Consider the following 17,802-nt stretch of genomic DNA (forward strand, 5'->3'; position numbering starts at 1 on the left):
TCTGCTCCGCTCTGCTCCGCTCTGCTCCGCTCTGCTCCGCTCTGCTCTGCTCTGCTCTGCTCTGCTCTGCTCTGCTCTGCTCCGCCGGGAGGAGGGAGGCGGGACGGGCGCGCGGCCGCCGTCTCGGTGCTGCCTCCGCTGCCGCTGCCGGGCCCGCCCCGGCCGACCCCCCGCCCGAGCCCGAGCCTCCGTGGCCCGTCCCGTCCTGTCCCTTGCCGCGGCGGCTGAGGTGAGGGACCCGGCCTCGGCGGGGCGGGCGCGGGCAGCGGCCCCCGAAGGGCTCCAGGCGGCTGTGGGGCGGGGGCGGCCTCGAGGGTGTCGGAGCGCCGGATCTCGTCGTGTCTAGGATGGCACCCGTTAGTTAGGATTGCCCGGTACACCCGCGCCCGAGCACCCTGCAGATGGGCCGCTCCCGGGCGGCTTTTTATGTGTTCCTTCCTTGCCCTGTGTATTTTTTATGGGGGATGAACGTGGTCATACTATCGTAGTTGGAGAACTATGTAAATAGTAAGGAAAGCAGATCAATTCAGTCTTGGGAGTTTTTCACTGTTACCATGGCCGCTGAAATGCCCTTAATCACAGACAGGACTGGCGCTTCCCCCTGGGTACCCAGTCCCTACCATATACAACCCGTGTTGCCACAGTTCTCCAGTAACCGTTTTTGAGCCCATCAGCATTTTACACGCTATTAGTGTTTCCAAAATTGCTCATTGCTTTCTCTTCGTTTCCAGCAAAAGCAGGAGGTCACTAAAGGAGCAGCTGGTGGTACGCGAGAGCCAGCCTCTGTGCTTACGGCGTTCTCATACACACCTGTCAGTCACCAGCTCTCTGATCATACTTAGTCCCTGTATGATCTTGATTCAAGGCAAAGGAAGTAAGTATACTCTAAGACAGTAGATATTTAAAAGCTTTACTTGTCTGAATTTTTATATCCTCACTTGTGCCCAAGATGCAGTGTTATCCATCATTAATGCCTGTTCTCAGTTGCTTACTGCAGTCTCAGTGGCAGATGCTTGGAGTTACTTCCATCTTGTCTTACAGACAGAGCTTCTCTTGGGTCTGGTTTGAAGGTGTAAAAAGAGAATAATGGAAGTTGTATACAATGTCATTGTGATCTGCATCAGCATAACCTTATGTAAATTAGAAATGCAAGGTCTAGCTAATTCCGACCTCTGTTGAAGGAGATGAGGCATAATTTTAAGTGGCCACAGAAAGAAAAAGTTGTTTTCTGTTACGATTGATATGTGAGCATCCTTTGACATGTTGAGTCCAGAGGGATTTGTTGATATGATAGTGCATGCCTATGAAAACGTAGGATGTGCGAGAGAAAGAGAGTTTTCAAAGTGGTACCTTCACCTGACAGCATCAGGCTAAGACAGCTACTGATAACAGCTCGCTACTGATAACAGACAGCTACTGAAAATGCTGTAGTGCAGTTTGCCTGAGTGTATTCAGCTTGGTGTCATTTTAATCTTATTACAATTTTGTTTCATATTGCTTTACCAACTCTACTGTGTTATCACTCATAAAAAGGGAGGAAGTCAAAGTCACGTGGAGGGGGGTCTCTCCTGTTATTCTTGATGACTGTTGCCTGTAGGAATTGATTGTATTCTTGATGTGAAACTTTGCTTCAGTTTTGTGACCAAAAAGACTAACCCAGACACAAATGAGCTTTTCAGTGAAATAATGCTGTGGTTGTGTTTGATATTGGGTTTTCAATATACTGCATTCCCAGGTTTTTTACTGATTGATTTGGCTCTATGTTAAATAAAATAATTACTATTTTACCCTTTTCTTTTATTTGCAGATACGAATGACTCTTCTGTTAAACTGAACCATGAGTCTTGCATTAAATGAGCTGCTTGTTTGTTGTCGTCGCCTTGAAAATGAGAGAGCTGTGGAGCGAAGGGTAACAAGTTTTCTTTTGGTGTGTGTGCCTCAGTTAGCAGTGAGGGGAATAATTGATAATACTTTTTCTTGAAATACATTTTCAGAAGGAAATTGACAATTTCAAGCGACTTCTCCGTGATCCTGAAACAGTTCTCCAGCTGGACCGGAATTCGGATTCTAAACAAGGAAAGCAGCTCAACTGGGATGCTGTATTTAGGTGGGTTTGTCGTTGTTTTTTTTTCGTTTGTGAATAGTTGCATTTTGCTTACATGGAACATAATTATTTTGTTTATCAGGCTTATTTTAATGCTTATCTTTCAGCAGATCCATTTAGACTTCTCATCAGCTTGTAAACAAGAAATAACTTATGTTAGTGTCTAAAGGAAGTAAATTTAGAATAGCAAAAGTGCAACATGTGTCACATACAGAAAACTGCTAGGAAGCTGATCATTAATTGGGTGGTTGTTTTTCCTTCTGAAAATAATAGTTATTTTATTTTATTGAAAATTATCTTCTGCATCCTTTTTATGTAGATTATAGATAGCTCATTTGAATTTTTTGAGTTACTGGGTTCTTCAAGACACAATAGAATGACTGTGACTTGTGAATTAAAGAAGATGTGCTGAGGTTTGTAGAGGCTCATCTTTGATATAATCTGCTTTAGTTGTCCTACAAGATTGGACTGTGATAAGTTCTGAGAGCAGTAGGGACCAGTGTTAAAATTCATGTTGAAAGGGCATCTGAAGAATTAGTTTTCTTAGGCTGGTGTGTGGTCAGCTTGATAAATTTTACATGTTGCTTTTGAGATGATCAGTAATGTGTTAGAAATATGTAAGAGGAATACAAAAACATGGTCAATAACGTATTAGAAATACAAAGGAGGAATACAAAAATAGAGACGTTAAGCTGAATACAAATAGTAGGCCAGAAAATCTGCAGTAATTGCCAGTGACGAAGACAGTGTAATCTACTCTTAGATATAAAATTTGATCCATATGTTAATTTTAAGTGATTGAAAAATAGGACTTGATGTTTTCCCCAATAAAAACAATGAAGAATACTTATTTTGTTGTATAATGTTGCAGAAGAAGAAAAAGACTTAGCATTGCTTCTTTTCCTGACTATAAATTTTGTATGTAGCATTATGCAAAGTCTAAAGGAAAGTTTGGTTCCTATTAAAGTTACTTCTGGATTATCTTTAAAACTTACAGCTCCTTTTATAGATTGTTTTTTGTCATGCTTAGACTGTGAAATATTTCAGTTGGTTTTGGTCTTTTATAAGTAGAATTTTAAAAAGAACAAGAACTAACATTCTAGGCTAAAACATTTACCTGTTTTACTTTAGTCATAAATGTGCAGATCCTTGATTAATATCTCTTCTATTTTTGAAGCCTCTTGCAGAAATACTTCCAGAAAGAGATGAAAAACCTACTACTGACAAAACCAAATGCATCTGCTTCAACCCAAACTACCAGACAAAAAAAGATGCAAGAAGTTGGAAGTTTGGTCAAATATTTCATCAGATGTGCTAACAAAAGTCAGTAATATATCTTCATATAGAATTACTTTTTTGTTTTGTTGCTTTGCTTTCAACTTGGATTTTTTATTCTGAAGCTGGCAGAGTAGAATTCATCTTGCTCACTTCCAGGTGTTTGCAATTTAAATATCTTCATGTGAATGAATCCTTTGTGCTTCTTCTCTGACCTTGTTAATGTTCACAGTGCCTTTTTCTAATTATTCAATGTTTATATAACTGATGTATTCTCTCATAAGTAACTTCTTTCTTAGAAAGAGTTTGTTAAAGGTGATGATTACTAACAGAACTGTTTCTGAACTGTAGTGGGTTTTAAAAAATATTTTTAAGTAAACATTTTACGAACAATTAATTCCAGATTTATTTGCCACACTTTGGGTTAATTACAGTCTAATGTTGTTTCTTCATGTAGGAGGACCCAGACTGAAATGTCAGGAACTTCTGATTTATGTCATGGAAATTATAAGAGATCCAACAAGTTGTGCTGCTTATGGATCTGACTGTAGTAATATGCTCCTAAAAGATATCCTCTCAGTAAGGAAATATTGGTGTGAAATATCCCAGCAGCAGTGGTCAGGTAATATTTTTCAGTCTACTTACAAATGTATTTTCCTATTATAGAAGCATGTTTAGGTACATTTTAATTTGTTTGTTGCCCTTTTGTGTGAGGTACTATGCAAAACATGGTATAAAATAGTGTCAGCCTTGAAGGCTTACAGTTGAAATAAACAAAGCAGCAAAGATAAGGAGTTGCTTTTTCTTTCTACATACGGTTTGTCTATTGCTTGCTGAAACGTGTACTTGTATGTATGCGAGGTCTCCACAGGGCTTAACATGTGTAATAGATCTGTGGAATGTGAGTGCTGAAAATAGCCTCAGTAGAACTGGTGTTGGTGTGCAGGTGTTGGCAAGTTATTAGGTATTGGCTGGTATAATTTTTATATGGTTTATGTATTGCTATTAAATTTTATTATCTGAGTTTTATTGGCTTACGAAGATCCTAAAAACATTGAGTCATTGTTATCTGCTCATAATGCATATAAAGAAGAGACTAGAAAGCTTAAGATTTAAATAGAGAAGAATAGATTAAAAAATTGGGTAGTGATACAGCATGCAACCTGAACTGAGTGGAGATACAAACATAATTTTACACTTTTCAGAGGATTGGATTTGACTCCAAGACAGTTAACTTACTTAGCATGGAGAAGAATGCTTATGTATTCTGAATCATCTGACATGTATCACAGTATCACAGTGTGTTTGGGATTGGAAGGGACCTCAAAAGATCATCTAGTCCAATCCCCCTGCTGGAGCAGGAACGCCTAGGTGAGGTCACACAGGAACATGTCCAGGCGGGTTTTGAATGTCTCCAGAGAAGGAGACTCCACAACCCCCCTGGGCAGCCTGTTCCAGTGTCTGTCACCCTCACTGAGAAGAAGTTTTTTCTCAAATTTAAGTGGAACCTCTTGTGCTCCAGCTTGATCCCATTGCCCCTTGTCCTATCATTGTTTGCCACCGAGAAGAGCCTGGCTCCATCCTCATGGCACTCACCCTTTATATATTTATAAACATTAATAAGGTCCCCCCTTAGTCTCCTCCAAACTAAAGAGACCCAGCTCTCTCAGCCTTTCTTCATAAGGGAGATGCTCCACTCCCTTAATCATCTTCGTTGCCCTACGCTGGACCCTCTCCAGCAGTTCCCTGTCCTTCTGGAACTGAGGGGCCCAGAACTGGACACAATATTCCAGATGGGGTCTCACCAGGGCGGAGTAGAGGGTAAGGAGGACCTCTCTCGATCTACTAGCCACTGCCCTTCTAATACACCCCAGGATGCCATTGGCCTTCCTGGCCACAAGGGCACAGTGCTGGCTCATGGTCATCCTGTTGTCCACCAGGACCCCCAGGTCCCTTTCCCCTCCACTGCTCTCTAATATGTAATTTCCCAACCTATACTGGAACCTGGGGTTGTTCCTGCCCAGATGCAGGACTCTACACTTTCCCTTGTTAAATTTAATCAGATTATTCCCTGCCCAACTCTCCAGCCTGTCCAGGTCCCGCTGGATGGCAGCACAGCCTTCTGGTGTGTCAGCCACTCCTCCCAGCTTGGTGTCATCAGCAAACTTGCTGATAGTACACTCAATTCCCTCGTCCAAATCGTTAATGAATATATTGAATAATATTGGCCCCAGTACTGACCCCTGAGGCACTCCACTAGATACTGGCCTCCAACTAGACTCTGCACCATTGACTACCACTCTCTGGCTTCTCTCCTTAAGCCAGTTTGCAACCCACCTCACTACTCTATTGTCTAGACCACACCTCCTCAACTTAGCTGTGAGGATGCTGTGGGAGACTGTGTCAAAGGCTTTACTGAAGTCAAGGTAGACCACATCCACCGCTCTGCCATCATCCATCCACCTCGTTACATTCTCATAAAAGGCTATGAGGTTGGTCAAGCATGACTTACCCTTGGTAAAGCCATGCTGACTGCCCCTAATAACCCTCTTATCCTTGATATGCCTTGAGATGGCACCAAGGATAAGCTTTTCCATTACTTTCCCAGGGACAGAGGTGAGGCTGAGCGGTCTATAATTACCCCGGTCCTCCTTCTTGCCCTTTTTGAAGACTGGAGTGACATTTGCTTTCCTCCAGTCCTCGGGCACCTCTCCCGTTTCCCAAGACTTGGCAAAGATGATGGAGAGCGGTCTAGCAATGACTTCAGCCAGCTCCCTCAGCACCCGCGGATGCATCCCATCTGGACCCATGGATTTATGGATGTCCAGACTATTTAATTGCTCCCTAACCCAGTCCTCATCAACTAAAGCAAACTCCTCCATTGACCTGGCTTCATCCGGGGTCTCAGGGGTACAGGGCTCCCCAGGACAGCCTCCAGCAGAGTAGACAGAGACAAAGAACGCATTCAGTAATTCTGCCTTCTCTGTATCTTCTGCCACCAGGGCACCCACCCCATTCATCAGTGGGCCTACATTGCCTCTGGTATTAGTTTTATCTGCTATGTATTTGAAAAAGTTCTTTTTGCTGTCCTTGACCCCTCTCGCCAGCTGTAATTCTAAGGAGGCCTTGGCTATCCTAGCTGCCTTCCTACATCCTCTAACAGCAGCCTTATATTCTTCCCAAGTGGCCAGCCCCTGCTTCCACGACCTGTAAACTATCCTTTTCTGCTTGAGCATACCCAACAGATCCCTATTCAACCACGCAGGCCTCCTGGCTCCCTTCCTTGACTTCCTTCGTGTGGGGATGCTCTGATCCTGAGCGTGGAAGAAGCAATCTCTGAATGCAATCCAGCTATCTTGGGCGCCTCTTCCTTCAAGCAGTCTTGCCCATGGGATTTCCCCCAGCAATTGCTTGAAAAGGCCAAAGTTAGCCCTGCTAAAGTCCAGGGTTGCAATTCTACTTGCTATTCTGTTCCTGCCACACAAGATGCTGAACTCCACCATCTCGTGGTACCATTTGGCCATTGAGGTAGAACTGTAAGTTGAAGATTGAAGGTGAGGCTGGAACTTTATGGGAAAGCTGCCTGAGACCAGGAGCCACGTAAGGGCAGTAGAAGACCAAACGCTGTCAGCCAGCAGGTTGGAGCAGAACAGGAGTCATGGAGCTGTAGTGGCAATGGAATCAGAAATGCTGGTTGCTCCTCACATGATGATACTTCACTGTTTGCTGAAAGGAGAAATGCCTTTGACTTTCCACATGACAAACATGACCTGGAATAAATGGACTCATAAGAGGAAACAGGCATGCTCCAGCCTACCAAAGGAGGTGACGAACTGATCCAAAAATTGTGACTTTTGGGTGTCACCCAAGGTATTACCTCATGCTCCAGAATCTGAGGCCAGAGTTATGAAAGGCTTGGTGAAGGTGGCATTATGAGTCTTGCTGGAGTCCAAGATGTCCATAAATCTGTGAAGGCCTGCACAACAATGAAGCAGCAGCGTTGTGATTGCTTGATTTATTTATAGTTGTCCCAACTGTTGTAGGAAAATAGGAAATTAGGATTTTAGGCCTATATCAGTGTTATAAGCTGTGCTGCTAAGGCTGCAAGTCTCAGCTTGTCCCCTGTATAGTCCTTACCCAGAACCACGAGCATGGTTATCTTATGCTTGCTTTGTACCCTTAGTTAAGACATTGATAAATGCTATTCTTAGGGTTGCTGATTTCTATGCTAGACTGGTGAACTATGGATAACAAATGAGACAGGTGGAACTTCAAAAGAAGCTAGCCCTGCGACCCGATGACCTTTCGTTCGGTACTTGCCAAGAAAGAAGAAGTGGAACCCGCAGACCACTGGAACGGAAGGAACCTGAGGATATCGACAGTAATAGATATCGACAGTGATAGACAATGATAAATTTTGTTTAGTTGCATAATACCTGTTAGAACTCTATATAATGACTAGTTGTCCCTATATAATGACTAATGTTGTCCCAGAGTAGCTGCTGAGGTCCTAGGACTGAATCAGTATTTCTTCCTGCTGCCATTCTTTGCAGTGGGTGTTATCCGTGGGAGGAATTGAGGGACAGTATCATATCACTCCTAGGTGGCATAAATGGAACATCAGCAAAGCTTCTGTTTGTGTTGTGTTAAACTGATGTTGATGATTGGATCAGTCCCGTGCTACTGTGATTTGTATGAGGCTGATGAAGAGACAGTGTGATGAGATAAGAAAGTAGAAATCTGAGGAAGTGGCCTTTCCTTCAGAGCATTTGTAAATGAGCGTGAAGCGTGCATGTGTTGGTCTCTGGACTGGAGTGAACTAACTCAACTGCAGGTGGTAGAAATACAGAGAGCCTCAGTATTAACTCTTCTGATCTCTTTATTTGTTTCTGCTGCACCAAGTTCTTTGTTAATGCATGTGTGGCTCTAGATTGTTTCTGAGTACTTTTACTGTGTATTCTGCAACAAATGGAGCCCATTGTGCTGAGCAGTTAATGTAGAGCAGAAGTTGAGTGTGGAAGTAGTTGTGAAAGTTGATTGTGTGTCTGTCGCTACTTTGCTCGGTGTAACACAAGGCAGATTGTATACCAGCTCAGAATGAACATAACTTTACTTCCAGTGTAGACAAGACTACTTGTTTTATTTCTTTTTTTTTTTCCCCACTTAGCTTTTGTGAATAATGACTTGCAGCTGAATTAAGAATGATGGTTTCTGTATATTTGATGCAATGTTTTGCTTCAAGCATTTTAATGTGATCCTCTGTGTTATGTATGTTTATATACATAAATTTGTTTATTTACAATATATATACACACTATATCATATATACTTTTTTTTTTTCAACACATTTGCAGAGTTGCTGGTACTGTATGGTCAATTATACCTCAGACCTTCTGGAAAGATTAATAGAGTCTTGGTGGCCAAGATAATTCACACACTTACGAGGGGGTACTGCTTCCAAACTGATGGATTGAGTTCTGATATGTTCATCTTCTTTTCAAAAGCAATGCAGTGTGCGAGGTATGTTGCAAGTGCTCCTTTTGTATGCTAATACCTACTTTTAGAGAATAACTCATTGTAATTATTTTGGATTAGACTTTAGTAATAGCAGGTAATGCTTCTGTAGACATATTTTGTTCTGTCTTTGAACACCAGTTTAATAAATTCTTTAAAGTATTAATAACTTCTGCATTTGTTAGGCAAATAATATTCTGAATATATGTACTTGCTAGTATTCACATTTAAACAATTCATGTGAAATCAGATTATTTCTTCTGGAATTTTGATTGTTTGGTTTATGTTGCAGGAAGGAGAAGAATACTGCTGGCCTGGAACATATTGTTGGAGCAATGAATATCTTCTTCAATAAGTTTGCTGTTGATTGTCGCATACGGATTTGTAAAGTAGGGGAAGAAATTTTGCCTGCAGTGCTTTATATGTGGACTCAGTATAGACCAAAGGATTCCCTGAAGGAATCAATAATTGAGTTACTTCGTCTCCAAGTTCATATTCATCATCCAAAGGGTGCAAAAACTCAGGGAAAAGGTATAATAAAAAGCCTCCCTGTTGTTTTTTGGTTTTTTTCGTGGTTTTTTTTTTTGGTCACAGTATATGATTGTTTGAATTATTGTGCCAGCTTTCTCAATTTTGATACTGAGTCTTAGAAAAATTAATGGGAGTGATGATTACTTGTCAATAGTTTCATGATACTATTAATATTAATATTGAGTGAAAGTGAAAATAAGTTTTCAAATGGTATGCACTAAGAGAATATTAATTGTATTAAGTCCTGTAAAGGTTGATTGCTTTTTATCAAAAGGTGACTTTTAATTACTAAATCAAAACACAAAGTCTTTGGGGGAGGGAAATAATAGTTTAGATTGCCACATGTATTCATATCTTGCCAGGTTTATTTAAGCCCGGAAGTTACTGCTATGGTCTGACTTACTGTATAAAACTGGTCAGAGAACATCACTCATTAATTGTGTTTGTCTGTCATGGCCTATTTCAGTTATACCATTCTTTTTCTTTTTACCTCTTTGTCAACAGATGGCAGAGAGTTTATAATTAGTCCAAATTTATCCATTGCATTTCATTGTAGTCTTTCCAATTACATAAATAATTGTTTATTAGAAATTTCTTTCCTACCCTGATCACTTATATATGCTGATTAAATTCTCTCTTAACTTTTTTTACTTTTATACTTCATTCATTCTTCATTGTAAGACTTGTTTTGCAGGCCTGCATTTGTTAAGCTTTGTATGCTTTACTCTGATTTTGGTTCTATGTTGTGTTGTGTGGATAGGTTTACATATTGTATCAAGTGGGTGGTACATGTTATCTTTTAATTGTTTTTGCGTGTACAGGTGTGTATGACTCACCAAAATGGCAAAGTATCTTACAAAACCTATATGATCTGCTGGTGAACGAAATAAATCTCATCAGTAGTAGAGGAAAGTATTCTTCAGTCTCACGTAATATTGCTATAAAGGAAAATTTGATTGAGTTAATGGCTGATATTTGTCATCAGGTAACTCTTTTATTTAAATATAAAGTCGACTATATACTTACTGTGTTGTTTGCTTTGCTTTTTAAAGTAATATGGCTTTAGCCTTTCCTCAAAATCATTTACTGAAGTATTAGTATCTTGTATCTGGGATCTGATGTGTTTAGCTCATGATTTTTTTGCAGTTTAGAAATGTGTGGACTCCGAAAGAATACTGGGTTTCACTGGTGTTACTTACGAGACTATAAGTGGAGGTTCTGTTACAATAAAGAATAACAAATAACAGTTCTGCTTGCCTCTTAGTGGGCTTTATACACAGTAAAAAACGGACCAGTTTAGTATGATATTTCAGTTTTCCTGTAAATACTACTTTTTTATTTGTATACTTTTAAATTTTTCTTTATAAAAGGTTTTTACAGAGGATACCAGAGTTCTGGAAATCACCCAGTCGTATGCGGTTACACAAAGAGAGTCCAGTGGTGAAACAGCACCAAGCAAACGCAGGAGGATTGAACTGGGCTGGGAGGTAATTCGAGGCAACCTGCAAAGATCACAGGAGGATTTTGATGTCATACCTTGGTAATAACATCTTTACATGAAACAAATATCACTACAGACATATTTTTACGTTTAGATGTTCTCCTGAATATGTTGTGCTTTGGAATTAGGTGTCTACACAGGCTGTAATTATATTATCTAAGCACTAAACGTAGATTCTCACAGCATTTGGAAAGTAGTGGGTAGTGTTCTTGGCACTCTTGCTTTAAAAACTTTATATATTTATTTTCTGAAGAAATAATGAGGTCTAGTAAGCTGTGTTGTGGTGTGTAAGATATTACTGCCTCCGATTTTCTACCTGTCTTTTGTGCTAGATATTACCAGTCTTTATGTCAGTATTGTGAGTCTGATCCAACTTATGAGTATTAGGTAATTAGTGTGAGATTTACTGCTTTCTTAAGCTGGGTGGGTCACAGGACAGCATCCATTAACAGTTTGGCCGTTTTGGACTAGTTCACACAGTGCTGTAATACCTAGCCTGAAAACTGTTCAAGTGCAAGGCCTGGCATCTTAGGCAGGACCTTGATTGAGAAGCATTTTGTTTGACATAAGGGACTTCTAAACTGGAGATGTAGCTACATGTCTTCAACTGACTGCCAGAGGAGGACTGCATAGCAGGGAGTCAAGTTGTTGTTGAAAGACCACAGGAAGACTTTTCCAGAACTTACCAGCTGTAGTCCTAAGCCCCAAAATATTGGTTTTTTTAGCTAAAATAAATTACACAGGCTATTGTTACTCATCCTCTCTTTTGGCCTTTTCTTGGAAACTGCTGTACAAGACACCAAAACAGTGTAACCGCTTGAAAACTGGGTTCTGAGCTGGGGCAGCGGGTTTGTGTGTGTGTGTGTTTCTTGCTCACAGTATTGAGGCAAAGTGGCTATTTAGGATCCAGATGAGAAGTTAACCTGCCATTCTGTGTGGAGATAGCAATCTCCAAGAAATCCTGTGAGTACTGTAATTTACTAATTAGAGTAGAGTTGTGACCATTGCTATGAGCAAAACCCTTCCAACTTACCATCTCCAGCTTAACATTTTGTCCATTTGATAGATTTTATTTTTCTTATCTGTAGAGATGTTCTTGTAATGTTTCCTGTTTATGTAAGTTCACCCTTGAGGTCACTCCCTGGGTCAGAGTGTGTAGCAGACTAGTCCAGAAGAAGGACAAAAATTGGTTTTTTGCATGAAATTTTCTTCCTTTGTGGTCAGGAATCAGTGAAATCAGCTTGTAAGGAATTAGAAATCGTTGAAGTCAGCCTGTAAGGAATTATTAGTGGTAGTGAGACTAGACAAGCAGACTTACAAGTAAAACAGTAGAAATACTGAATCTTTAACCTTTGGTAGTAAACAGATCAGCTCAATGCTGGAAAGCATAAATGTGAAATGACAATCAGAGAATTCTTTGTTTGTTTTCTTTTGAAGATGCAGATTCAGGTATGTTTGATATTAATTGCTTCACTTTGTGTTTTCAAGGTTACAGATTACAGCTCAATTAATATCGAAGTATCCCGTGAGCCTTCCTAACAGTGAGCTACCTCCCTTACTCAATGTACTTCACCAGTTACTGCCTCATCAGCGCCGAGGAGAAAGAACCCCATATGTGCTGAAGTGTCTTACAGAGGTAGCTTTGTGTCAAAACCAGAAAAATGGTTTGAAAAGCACCCACAGGTTGGAGCTCCAGAGAACCTGGGCAAAGATTTGGTCTCTTACCATTCGTAGCGTAAGTTTCCAGCAGATTGAAGTGGAAAGCTTTGGGCTACTTGAAGCTATGATTCAAGGAAACCTTGTTGTGACAGATAAAGAACTCTGGAAGATATTTTCAGGACCTGCATGCAAGCCTTCAAGGTAAAATGGGAAGCAAGAATACTTTGTGTCTGATTTACATTGCTCTTAACTGTGCAACCAAAACCGCTGTATTATTCAAAATAATATGGTTGTTGTGGCTGTGTTTCTAATTAAGAATGGCCTACATGTGCGTTTTAAGCATTTGAAATGGGCATAAATACATACATAAGTCTGAAAGCAGAGGCAGAAGAGGAGAGGCAAGCATCGTCAAATTTAAAATTGACTAAAAATGTAAAATGGGCTAAAAGTTTAAGATCTGTGTGAAAGAGACGTTGATTTTGTGAAGTTAAAAGGTGTGTTTTCCTCTATAAATATATTCTGATTCTGAAACAAGTACTCTGATACTCTGAAAAAGTCTTTAAAACAGACAGGAAATGTCTGTAATAGCCAAAGTGTAGCTTTTGGAAATGCAAAGATCCTAATAAAGGAGTTTTCCAGTATGTGTGCTTATTAACTTGCTTATGAACTTGGTGCTCCCTGAGCATGCAGAAATACTGACTTTGCTTTAGAGTGCTGATCAACAAACATCACGTTGTTTCTCAAAAATGCCCTGTGTTCCATTTTTGTTACAGTTCTGCTATATGTTGTTTGTCATATGTGATGTCTACCTACTCAGTGCCAGAAACTTTGGATGTAGGGATGGAGCAGAATAGTGGTGAAAGAAATCTAGGTTCTGTGTTAAAGGAGGCGATAATGAAATGGGTACTGTCCTGCTATTTGGAGGAAGAAATGGAAGAATGTGCAGAGTTGCCTCCCGTGCTCTGCAGGTAAAGTCTTTGTGGCATAACTTTGTATGTAAGCTCAGCCTATAACACAGAATAATTGCAGAGGATAAAGTGCATTTGCGGAATTGTATTATGTTCATGCTTTGGTAGAGTTTATAGAGTTTTTAAGCTTACTGTAGAATGTCATTGTGGGGATGTAATTTAGTTATCTGTCCATAGCACAGCAGATACGTGAACTATGTGTTAGAAACCTAAAGTGAAAACTTAAGCTTCTTTGAAGATAAACCACTATCTGTTTAATTTTTGGGTGTGCTTCAGGAATCCCAATAGCTTGTCTGATTGCAAGAAAATACAAAACAATTTTTTTTTTTTTTACAGTGATTTTCCTCATCTTATGTTACAAAAAATACTTGTGAGCCTTACAATGAAGAACTGTAGAGCTGCCATGATTTTTTTCCAAAATGATGCTAAATGGTATGTTTTTACATCAATCATTATAGATACTTAAGCTTCTTGTATTTGTCATTTTAGCGAGCAGAGATAATGAAATGCATAATTCCTCAAGCTCTTTCACATCCACTTGTGGAACATCTTTCAGACCCCATAAAGTAACAGCACTTCTGCAATTTGTTAAGGTGCTTTAAGCAGATGTTAAAATAGTCTTGCTATCAGAGTCAAAGCTTCAGGTACTGAACAAAATACCTTATGAGTCATATGTGTATCATCTCACCTCAGCAAAACAGCTAAATATTTGGCTTTTTATCCATAAGTAGGTTAGATATTATTAAGTCATTAAAGTTTTCAAATAATTTGTAATTTTATACAAATATTTATTCATGCGTTTTAACATTACCTTCCATTCTAAAGGAAGCATATATCTTAAGAATTTTCTTGAAGACAGATAGTAAGTAGAGAGTTGGCTAGATGCTTGCTGTCCACGTGTCCTCATGCCACTCCACCTACATTTGTGACCCCAGCCATATGTTGCTTGAGTCTGTAGGAGTCACTCTCTGAATGCTGTTTGTTCTTTCACTGATGCATATGTTCAAGCTCTTGTACTATATCCATTTTTCTCTTAATGAAACTAAAACATGTATAACTTGTTCTGATGGAAGATAAGACTTTAGAAGTTAAAAGTACTAGTTTCAGGGGTTTTGTGAATTTCTGCTCCAGTTGTGTAAAGTAAGTTGAACTCAACCATCTTAACACAAAACAGATGCTTCTCTATGAGCTACAGTAGAATGTATGAAGTTGTCAAGCATTGGAACAGGCTGCCCAGGGAAGTAGTGGAGTGACCATCCCTGAAGGTGTTTAAAAGGTGTTTAGATGAGGTTCTTAGGAACATGGATTAGCGTTAGAGTTAGGTTAGGTTATGGTTGGACTCGATGATCCGGAAGGTCTCTTCCAAGTGAATGATTCTATGATTCTATTCTATGATTCTAAGTGTGTGCAGGCTTCGTTCTTCTTTGCAGTTTCTTCAGAGCTAAAGTAAGAGTATCCATTCCACAGTGAAATTCACCTTAGAAATTAAAGATCAACCAGAGTTTGGAAGCACGAAAGGATAAAATGTTTATTGTGCTTTTGTTTATTTCTTGCATTTAAGTAATAGTTTTAAAGACTTGTAAGTCATATACTGGCTGCTAAAGTAAAAACTATGTCTTTTCTTCAAGTGTGCAACACTTGCAAGGGAAAGAAGACAACCATTTTTCTGATATTGAAGAGCTGTATCTGCAGACTACATTTGATGAAATGGACGTTTTCACTAAATTTGCAGTAAATGTTACAGATAAAAATGTGACTCGTTCAAGACTTGCCATCAACCAAAATCTTAGGGAAACTTTGGAGCACTGTCTTTTAGCGATGTCAGAAAAGCTTTTAAGCAGCTATGCTCCCAAGGTAAGTTAGAAATTACTGTTACATCCTTATATTTATGCTCCCAACCATATATTGTCATGGCCAAGTATACAGATTTTCATTCCGTTTGCTGATAAAAATGAGCTGCAAGCAGTTGAAAAACTATATCCAATAATATAAAATAGAGAAGTCTCTATTTACATCATTAGCAAAATATCCAGTTTTCATAATTATGTGGGAATATGTAGAAGCTGTATAGAAGTGGAAGTGTGTGCAAAGTTGCCACATAAATTGCTGTTATGCTGCTTTTTGTTATGTTGGTTTCAATTTCTGTGGACCTATAATGCCTTAAGGTCTTGCCAGTTTTCAGCCAAGTTAACCTGAGGCATAGAAGTCTCAAATTGTTAGGTTTTGTAAACAGAGACAACTGTGTAAAGGAGCAATGATAAAGTAAGCTGCAAATACAGACTATATTTAAAAAGAGCACAGCCCATGCTCAAGGGAACCAATTATCCCCCTCTACTCAGAGACACCTGAAATGCTGCGTCCAGTTCTGGGCCTCCCAGTATGAGACAGACGTTCAGTGCATTTGGTGGAGGCCACTGGGGTGGCAGGGGCTTGTTCAGCCTGGAGCCAGAGGTGGCTTTGGGGGCCCTGACAGGATTTGGGGAGCCTACCAGTGCCTATGAGATTGCCTACAAGGCAGAGCCAGGCTCTTCACAGGGATGCATTGCAGGAAGATGAAATACAAGAGGCAGAGTCAAGAGAAGTTCACACTGGATCCAAGGAGAATTTCATCTCCGTGGGGACAGTGAGGCAGTGGCACAGGTTGCCCTGCCTGAGAGGTTGTGCAGTCTTCACGCTTGGAGGTTTTCAAGACCTGAGTAACCTGGTTTGACCTCAGAGCTGACCTGCTGTGAGCAGGTTGGACCAGAGACTCGCTGAGGTCCCTTCCATCCTGAATCATCCTGTGATCCCATTTGTATCTTCCACTTGTTGGAACACCACAGAATCTCTCCTTTGGAGAGAAATCTTGACTTGTAGAGGAAGAGACACCACATAATGGTTAGAAGCTTGTGAAAACAAAAGCAGCAGGCTTTTCAAACTTCTAGTTCCTTTGAGAGGCAAGCTTTGGTGTTAATGTAGTGGTGTGCCTTCCTTGCAATTCACTGCTGAGGTCCTGTAATATTTGGGGAGCCAAAAGTAACAAGGTGCTGGTGACTGGGAGCTGTAAAACTTAACCCTGTTTTTGCATGTGTGACAATGGCACGTATGCATAAGTTTTCCCATTGTTTTTATAGACAACTGCTTTTCAAGAATGTGATAGCAATCCTTTTTGGTGTCTCTGAGAAAGTAAGAAACAGTTGTCTACTCTTTTGCCTCCTTTGATCCAAATAATTTAGACAGATGAAAAGGGATCTCTAGAGTGCTCCTGCACTAAGTTTGCACACAGTAACAACCATGTATGCTGTTTGTTTGTTGACACAGTTGCTACTAAGAAGCAACTTACAAATTTACTAAGATCAGAAGAGACAGCAGTAGGAATGTGATGTAGTTCCTGACCTGCTCATGCTGTCTCTTGTCTTGGCATGAGGTAAAATAGATAAAACAGAGCAATTGGGAAGAGCTGAAACTATTGCTGTGATGGAATGTAAGGAGAGGGAGAATTTGAAGTCTTGTAAAGGAAGGAAGCATAAGGGCCGTGGGACATACAGATAACAGGGAAAGCCAAAAAAGGACATGTGAGGCAAGTGCAATGCAAAACACTAGGATGCAAATATTTTCTAATTTTGGTGAAATCTGTCTATAAAAGTGTTTTTAAAAGACTCTGTTCTGTATTCTGTATTTTAGTGGAAAAGTTTAGTGATAAACCACTGGTATTTATAGTGTGTGTTTGATTTAGTCTAAGCTTGTTGCTGCAGAACATCTTGTCCGATGTGTCAGTCTCTTGATTGGTGTTCTTGGTTGCTATTGCTACACTGGCATATTCAAAGAAGAGGACGCCTGTAAGTCAGAGTTGTTCCAGAAAGCTAAGGTAAGCAGCAATGTGTTTGGGAACTGTTAAAAATGAAATAAACCATTAAATCTAAAATAATTTCTGAAAATCTATTCATACTGATATATTTTTCGAGCATGAATTTTCCATTGGATTCTGCTTAAAAAAAGGCAGTTGAGTGTGATTTAAGTATGTTAATGCTGCTGCTGGAAGAGAGGAGTCACTGTGAAATTCTGTCAGCACATCAATGCATGTTTCGCAGTGGAGAATATTCTAAATATTTATTCATTTCTGAGTCACCCCTTCTACAAAAGTAATATAATCATGGACATGTCACAAACAGCTACTTAGAGGATAACAAGTCCTTTCATTTATACATCTTTTATGTAGGAATTTGTTCAGGTCATTTGATGGTTTAAACCAGTATGAAGGCAGCTACTAT

General features: G+C 39.9%; 1 protein-coding gene across 4 annotated transcripts in view; it reads left to right on the forward strand.

The window, feature by feature from the left end:
* Window positions 1–49: 49 nt before the first annotated feature.
* ATM (ATM serine/threonine kinase) overlaps window positions 50–17,802 on the forward strand; it is a 74,502-nt gene continuing 56,749 nt past the window's right edge. For 3 of the 4 annotated variants that reach the window (XM_065048839.1, XM_065048860.1, XM_065048853.1), the window contains exons 1-15: window positions 50–229; window positions 732–874; window positions 1,808–1,909; window positions 1,995–2,107; window positions 3,282–3,427; window positions 3,837–4,001; window positions 8,734–8,899; window positions 9,186–9,424; window positions 10,246–10,409; window positions 10,795–10,964; window positions 12,414–12,785; window positions 13,358–13,552; window positions 13,889–13,984; window positions 15,181–15,406; window positions 17,268–17,399. In XM_065048839.1, the coding sequence (XP_064904911.1) occupies window positions 1,838–1,909; window positions 1,995–2,107; window positions 3,282–3,427; window positions 3,837–4,001; window positions 8,734–8,899; window positions 9,186–9,424; window positions 10,246–10,409; window positions 10,795–10,964; window positions 12,414–12,785; window positions 13,358–13,552; window positions 13,889–13,984; window positions 15,181–15,406; window positions 17,268–17,399 (2,256 nt within the window). In that variant the 5' untranslated portion in view covers window positions 50–229; window positions 732–874; window positions 1,808–1,837. The remainder of the gene's footprint in view (window positions 230–731; window positions 875–1,807; window positions 1,910–1,994; window positions 2,108–3,281; window positions 3,428–3,836; window positions 4,002–8,733; window positions 8,900–9,185; window positions 9,425–10,245; window positions 10,410–10,794; window positions 10,965–12,413; window positions 12,786–13,357; window positions 13,553–13,888; window positions 13,985–15,180; window positions 15,407–17,267; window positions 17,400–17,802) is intronic. The other variant, XM_065048844.1, reaches the window with a different exon arrangement.

The sequence above is a fragment of the Columba livia genome, chromosome 1 (assembly GCF_036013475.1).
Source record: "Columba livia isolate bColLiv1 breed racing homer chromosome 1, bColLiv1.pat.W.v2, whole genome shotgun sequence".
Lineage (NCBI taxonomy): Eukaryota > Metazoa > Chordata > Aves > Columbiformes > Columbidae > Columba > Columba livia.